This window comes from Leishmania panamensis (assembly GCF_000755165.1).
Source record: "Leishmania panamensis strain MHOM/PA/94/PSC-1 chromosome 20 sequence".
Classification (NCBI taxonomy): domain Eukaryota; phylum Euglenozoa; class Kinetoplastea; order Trypanosomatida; family Trypanosomatidae; genus Leishmania; species Leishmania panamensis.
This window is the reverse complement of record NC_025866.1, coordinates 1,992,324-1,999,538: the sequence shown is the minus strand read 5'-3', so window position 1 is coordinate 1,999,538 and position 7,215 is coordinate 1,992,324. Positions and strand designations below refer to the sequence as shown.

The 7,215-nt window shown below is 56.8% G+C and overlaps 1 protein-coding gene across 1 annotated transcript; it reads right to left on the bottom strand.

Annotated features, from left to right (window-relative positions):
- Window positions 1–297: 297 nt before the first annotated feature.
- On the bottom strand, window positions 298–5,229 carry LPMP_204940 (hypothetical protein; the record flags this gene model as incomplete). The annotated part of the gene is made up of 1 exon (XM_010700391.1): window positions 298–5,229. One exon carries the CDS (start codon window positions 5,227–5,229, stop codon window positions 298–300), a length of 4,932 nt encoding a protein of 1,643 aa, XP_010698693.1.
- Window positions 5,230–7,215: the final 1,986 nt, after the last annotated feature.

Sequence of the window (7,215 nt, the reverse complement as noted above, 5' to 3'; positions counted from 1 at the left end):
GAGCAAAGAGCACTGAGCACGCACGCACACACGCACAAAGGAACGATCACGCGCATGCAAAAGAAAAGAAAAAATGACTGAAAAAAGGAGAAACACAGCAGACGGAACCAAAATCACCGATGCCGCACAGCTGTACACGAGTGCGATCCCTTGTTGCGCAAGAGAAGGAAAGAGAAGTGGCGGCTTCTGTATTGCAGTAGTACCAGGCCGAGCACTGATTTCTCATCTCTCTACTCCCAGAAAGACAAAAAAATAAAATAAGGAATCAGACTAAACTGCGCTTGGCGCCTTCTTATATTACTGCGAGAAGGTGTTATCGGGCTGGAACAGGTTGCTACTGTTATACACCGGGGTGAAACCGCTGGCGAAGGAGCCAGGAAGGCTGCCGGGGCTGTTGGAGAGAAAGTGGTACTGGTTGCCCCAGCTGGTGCCTGCCTGCGCTGAGAACTGTGCCACCGGTATTCCACCGAGGCCAGGCGTGTTCATCATAGCTTGACTGTGCGGTATCATGGGGATTGACTGCTGCTGCTGCATCGGCTGCTGTGGCGGTGACGGCTGACAGAGAGTCGGATACGGTATTACACCATCGCCGCCGTGCGGGAACGGTTGGCCATTCGGGTAGGCAATCGCTATCCCGCCAGACACCGCCGCTGGCTGCAGAAGGAGAGGCACGCCGTTGGCCATAGTGTAGTAGAGTGGGTTGTCCGGAGACAGTGCCGCCGCCTGTGGCGGCGAGGTCGTGGGGAGCTGCGGCTGAGACTGGGGTTGCTGCTGCTGTTGCTGCGGTGTGTGTGTTGGCAACTGAAGGACATACATAGGAAAGACACCGCCGGGTTGGGCGGGCAGCATTGGGGCGGGTTTGGGAAGCTCTGTCGTAGTAGGGAGGGCCAGCTGCCCCGTACTAACCACAGACGTCATCGCGGCGTCGCTCTGCTGCGGAGCAGCCAGTAGCATGTTCACGATAGACATGTCCGCGTTCTTCGACGGCGCGGACTGTAGTAGTTGATTGGCAGGGTCGGCGACAAACATGTCTCGGTATGCGATCAGTTGGGTAACGTGGCTAGCGCCAAGCTCCTCTTTGCCTGTGGTTCCACGGCTAAGAGCGTAGTCGCTATTACCTCCAACAGACGCCTTCTTCGCGTCATCATCGTCGGTGTCCAGCAGTTCCGTGCTGCGCAGCAGGAACTGCGTCGCGTTGTCCGTCGCGTCATCACTGCTCACCCACTCTGCTGCACCCTGTAGCGACCACGGTATCACGCTCCGTAGCATAGCCGTCTTCGGTGTTGTTGCCTCGTCAGCGGTTTCGCTTTCATCCGCAGCCTTGGTAGCGTGCGGGTCGCTGCCGCTTCGAGCCGCCTGCTGCATTGCCGACCCGTTGCGCGGGCTAGCCGCGAGACGGTCTCCTGCGGCGCCGACACGGTTACGATTCATGCCAACGCAGCCGTGCGAGAATGGCGCAGCCGCTGCGGGCAATGCCGACGTGCTCATGCCCTGCGGAGTGCTGGAAGGCACGGACTTCGCCGCCTCACTGTTCTTGTTCACCCAAGGCGTTTTGGCGTCTACCAGAGACCCAATGACTGCTGCATTTTTGGCGGCATCCGTAGTCAGGCCGAGCTGAGCGCCATTGTTGCTGACGCTTTGAAGGAGCGATTGCGATGTCGTGGCCACGTCAGCCCTGAGCGGCGAACTTTTCACCTGCTCGCTTGATATCCGCGGCGAGTGTGTGGATGAGGCTGGGGCGAACGTGCCTGCAACAGCAGGGTTGGTATTGTGAGAAGCGGCTTGACAGGTGGGTGGCACCGGGTTATACGCCATTGGCGATGATGCTGAAGCGTACGCGAAGCCGGATAGGCTTCCTATGACCTCTTGCTGCTGCTGCGGGCCTTGCGATGTGCCGCTCATGTGACTTGGCGCAGGAGGCGGCGGTATCTGTGCGTTGCTAGGCTGCAGTGCCGGCCAGCCTATCATGCCATGGGCTGGGCTGCTTCCAAGGCATGAGTGACTGCTGTTGTGGTCAGGCCTGGAAGCGCTGAGGTTGGGGATCGTGTTTATCATGTTGACGCGCTGATGCTGCTGTGACGGCGGCATGTTGTACCCGCTCACCATCTCCATGGGGTAGCCAGACATGGGAGGAGAGGCGCTGTATGACACCACTTCGCCGGGTCTGCCACCGGTGCCGACCATCATGTACGGCGGCACGTTGTGACCGCCGGTGTTCTTGCTCATGTACACTTGCGGTTGCAGGAAGGGCACAGGCGCGTACGCACCGTTGCCGTTGCCACCGCTTGCGGCGTGAGGGAGGTAATTTGTGTAGGGCCCGTTACTGGAGTAGCCCGCGCCGCCGCAGCAGCCGCTGCCCACGCTTCCACCAACCCCGCGACTGTATCGGTCTTTGAGGTGGCCGTTGCTGCTCACGTTTAGGAGGTTCATGCTCTCGTCATTGCTGGGGCTTAGAGCGCTGTGGCGGCTGGTATGACAGCCATTCACGCCTCCCGACCGCGGCACTGCTCCGTGCGGGGCAATCGCGAATCCATTTCCGTTGCCACTGTCGAGGTTGTGCAGGCTGGCGGAGTCGGTGTTGGCCCATCCCGCGTGCGCCGCCAGTGACGTGTTGTCACCGAGAAACGTAGGCATGTTGCTCTCTGCTGTAGCCTTGGTGCTACCAGAGCGCTTTTCCTTGGTGCTCACCGCCGCCATTGTCGATGGCCCGTTGCCGGCTTTGAAGGCGCGCACGCCGATCAGCATGGTACCGTAGCGGCTCTGATACAGACCGTACTTGCGTCCGTCTTGGTTAACGTACAAGGGTTGTTGCATCCAGTGCTCTGCCGACAGCGCGCGCGCTTCCTCCGTCTCTGCCTGCAAGGCACGCACGTGCTCGAGAAGCCGAGGGGTGTGCTTGCCGAGGTAATGAGCGGCCTGGTCGACATCTGTTTTTCGCCAGTGAGCAATGAGCATGTCTTTGTTCTGTAGCACGTGTCGGAGCTGCTCACACTCGTCCTTGAGCTTGTACTTCACCCAGCCACCGCTGGGGAGGAGCGTCGGGCAGTGAAAGAAGGAGCTCGCCCACATGGTTGCCTGACACACATGCAGGGGGTCCAGCTTGATGAGCACAGCAGAGGACGGCGGGAACCGAGGTTGCGATAGTCGCTCCATGTTCAACGGCTTCGTCTCGCCGTCTGCCGCAGGTTGAGGGACAGCTGTGCTGGTCCGCGTCTCATCAGCAACGGTGGAGCTGATCGTCGTCGTCACCGTCGTGGCAGACTCTGATGGTTTGAAGAAGGGCGTCTCCACCAGCGCGGGAAGTTCGATCAGTTCCATTGTGGTGAGGCTCTGGTCCAGCAGGATTTGGCAGCACAGGAACGCAAAGTTCTCCGTCAGTGACTTCAGGGCTGAGTAGTTGTTGCTCGCTGTTTCAATGACCACACGACGCCGCCCTATGCGACGGCACAGTGCAAGCGTGATGACGTCCTCGTCGGACTGGCTGAGTGGAAGCGGGCCTAAGGCGGGTGGGGTCGGAGTTGGTGCATTATTAGTTCCAAGCGATCCACCACAGCCGTCCATTAGGAGCGCGCACGCGCCCTCTGACCCGGGCCCCGGCACGTTGAGAGCGATGCCCAGCACGCCACTGACGTTCTGCTGCGGGTACAGCAGCATATGCTCTCTGCTGGCGCCAGGCGCGCTGAGTGCGCCGCCCATCGATGCCGACTGATCGTGTGGCAACGACCGCATATTAGGTGATGATCCACTGGAGACGTCAGCGCAGGGCCCCATCGCGGCGTTCTGAAACTTCCCCTCGCCGGGGAAGCTAGCGAGTGCAGTGCGGCCGCAGCTGCTAAGGGAAGAGGCGTGTAGATGCTGTGATGCTTCGTTGTAGGCGGCGTTGACGTAGTGGGTAGGCGTGTAGATGCCAGATGGGATGCTGGGCAGCGGGATCTCCAACAGGGGATCGAAAAACGGCTGGTTCTCCGCCCTCGGTGGGAGTGTCAGCAACGTTTGCAAGTAGTGCACCATGTGTGGGTCGACGCGGAGCTTCTGTTCCCGTTGCTCGTACAGAAGCTGGTCAAGCTTCGTCTGGAGCACGTGGCGACGCCCAATCGTGTGAAACTGCTGCCGGAGCATCACTGCGGCGAGCACAAGCACGCGCTCGAGGGTGCGGTTACCAGCAGATGTAAGGATAGCAGTGTTGAGGAACAGGAGAGGCTCTGATGTACTGCTGCCCTCCTGTGCTTGCTGCTCCTGCTGCTGCTTCTCCGCCTCGCTAGGAAGCCGCTTCACAACCTTGAAGGCATCTTGCATCTCCCGTGTCATGAGCCCAAAGTAGCCAATGATGTTGATCACGCGCCCTTCCAGCGCAAGGGCGCCCTCTCGCTCCTTGCCTTCTGGGTAGGCGAGGCAGAGAGCACACGGAACAGGTATAAAAGGCTTCGTGCTCGACGCATCTGTCGCCGCGGCTGTGCCGGGGAGGACAGGGTCGGCAGAGAGCAGCTCGTTGTTTGTATCGAAGAGCGTCGCGTCTACAAGGTCAAGGAAGCGGTCCAGGTCCGCCTCGGTGAAGTTGCTGTCCGGCATGATACTCCAGTATTCGCTGAAAAGGAGCTGCTCCGCACAGGAGTGCACTGCGCCGATGCCATCTTGCTCGGGCAGCCGGAGACTGGAGTCACTTCGCTCGCTGCTTGAAGCGCCTGTACGGCTGCTCTCCTCCTGTGTTGCGGCACAGTTGTTTTTGTGAGCGTTGTGGTCCACATCTGTTTGGACGACAGTTGCCGCTGATGACGAGGTCGCCTTCGCAACAGGGGTTACGGGCGATCCGTTGGTTGTCTCTTCGGAGGTCGTGTGCGCTTTGCTGCCGCTGTTGCTCTTGTCATGATTACTGCTCTTCCCTTGGCGCGACAGGCCCTGCAGTATGTTCTCCGCATCGCGGGCGTTGGCGTACAGTACCGCCGGATCACGTCGCATGAGCAATAGCTGTTGCCGTAGCTGTTGTCGTATGTGGCTGCGCGAGCCCACGTGCAATGGAAGCGATGGCAGCTGCGGCTGTGGCTTACGACTTGCGGTAGTCGCGCGCTGTAAAGGGGCAATCTGAGCGCTACCATCAATATCAACTGGGTCGGGGGAGGTGTCTGTATCCTTACCAAAGTAGTACTTGGTAAGCGGCACCATGCCCACCTCGTAACTCCCGCGGAAGTACGAGAATAGTGAAGTGCATTCACGCGACGGAACTGCCCCCATGTTTGCTACTTGAACAAGCGCTAAATGGTAGGAGTCCGTGGCAGCGCACGCTCTGAATAAGACGCAGAGAACGACAGAGAAAGTGTGTGTGTGTGGGGGGGGGGGGGGGGGAGGGGAGGGGAGGGGAACAGATCTCTCGAAAGAAGAAAAAATCAGGAGGTGTACACGTGCGAAAGGGCCACTACTACGATGGCAGTAGAAGAAAATGTAAAAGTGTGCGCGTGTATGTGTATGGGTGGGTGTCGAAAACCTGAAGTACGAGGCCCTTTCTGTTCTTGCTGCTCTTATCGTTCCTGTCAGCGCTTTACTGAAGCTTAGGCACGGACGCTGCGTTGCAGACAATACGTGTTAGCGGGTAAATTAAGATATTTTGCAAAGAAGACTCACAGAGGGGATACACGGACAAACAGTCGCGTGCCTGGCGGGCAGAAGCAAAACGAAAGGCAATGGTCCGACGAAAGAAAGAAAAAAAAACACACAAGAATGACAGGGAGGAAAAGGAAAAGAAGACTGGACACGGATGCGCACACGCACACTGACGCACACATAGCATGCAAAGAGACAACAGCACTGCCGGCAAAGATGATGCCTATCTCGTGTGTGCGTGTTGCTACCTGGATCGACACTATCGTTGTTGTTGTTGCTTTATGCCCTGCTGCTCGACAGGTGGTGATGGTGTGGCTTTGTCCTGCCAAGTCGGCGAGCACGCGCTGTTCAGAGAGAGAACGAGAGAACCAAGCGAACGGAAAGAAACAGCGTAGGGCGAGAGAGAGAGAGAGAGAAAAGCCAAAAGAGGAACTAGAAGCTACAGAAAAAGGCAATAAAGGTTGAAAAAAACGAGGGCACGAGCACAGGCAACAGAAGGCGTGAGTGAGGCTAGTCGTTATGGATATGAAAGAGAATAGAATCACTCGGCAAGAACTCGCAGCTGAGTGGTGAAAAGAGGCTCCTTGATGTCTCGTGCTACTCGTTGGTTCTCTTCGACTACTATTTTCTCGTGACGTGCACACACACACACACACAAACACCCACACCCGCACCCACACACGGTGCTTCGATTCTATGGAACGTTTTCTTTTTCTTGTTTCACCTTTACTGCTGGTGCTCTTGCACCCCTCCCCAGTTGTGCGGTTGAGCTGCGTTGTATTCTCGTGATCAGACCCCGCTTGTTGTTCTCTTTTCCTTCCCTGCCTCAGAAGGAGAAGTTGAGAGAAAAGGGAGAAAGTCTAAAGGGCCCGCACGACAATGGTGTAGGCTTCAGCAGAAGAGAAGCAAGCAACCCCCCAAAATGTGGAGTAAACCATAGAGAGAGCGAGAGCAATGGAGGTGGAGCCAAGTTGTGCGTCCTTCGATGAGTTGGCGGTGGTGAGGGAGGGAGGGAGGGAAGGAGCAGAAGGTGAAGAGGAAGAAAGGGAAAGGGAAATGCAAAAGAAAAAAATGGGAGAGAATGCAGACGACAACAACCGCGAGGGAGTAAACAAACAAACAAACACAAACAAAAAGAGGGAAGTCACACACACACACACACACACACGTGCAGACAAAATGGCACCACAGGGAAAAAGAGGGCGGGCGAAGGGAAACGCCAAAAGGCACGAAGCTTAAGGCTTCAAGATGAACCGCAGAACTCGAAAAGAACACCGACGTCAGTGCAAGAGCAAAAAAAAAAGAGGTGGGTGGTGGTGGTGGTGGTGAAAGAGACCTCAAACAAAGCCAAGGAGGGAAGCATCAACGAAATACACCCACCCACCCACCCACACACACAAACGAAATCGAAACGAACAAAGAGGCGAAGAGCAGATCAGCCACTAGTACAGACCGAAGAGAGAAGGAAATAAAGGGCAATCAGGGGAAAGCAAGAGCAGATACACGGGAAGAGAAGAGGAAGGTCGACATGCAGACAGAGAGAAGCTAATTTGTATTTGTTGTCTTTCCTTTTCTAGAAGCGGACACACACAAAAAAAAAAACAACGAAAAAGAAAAAAA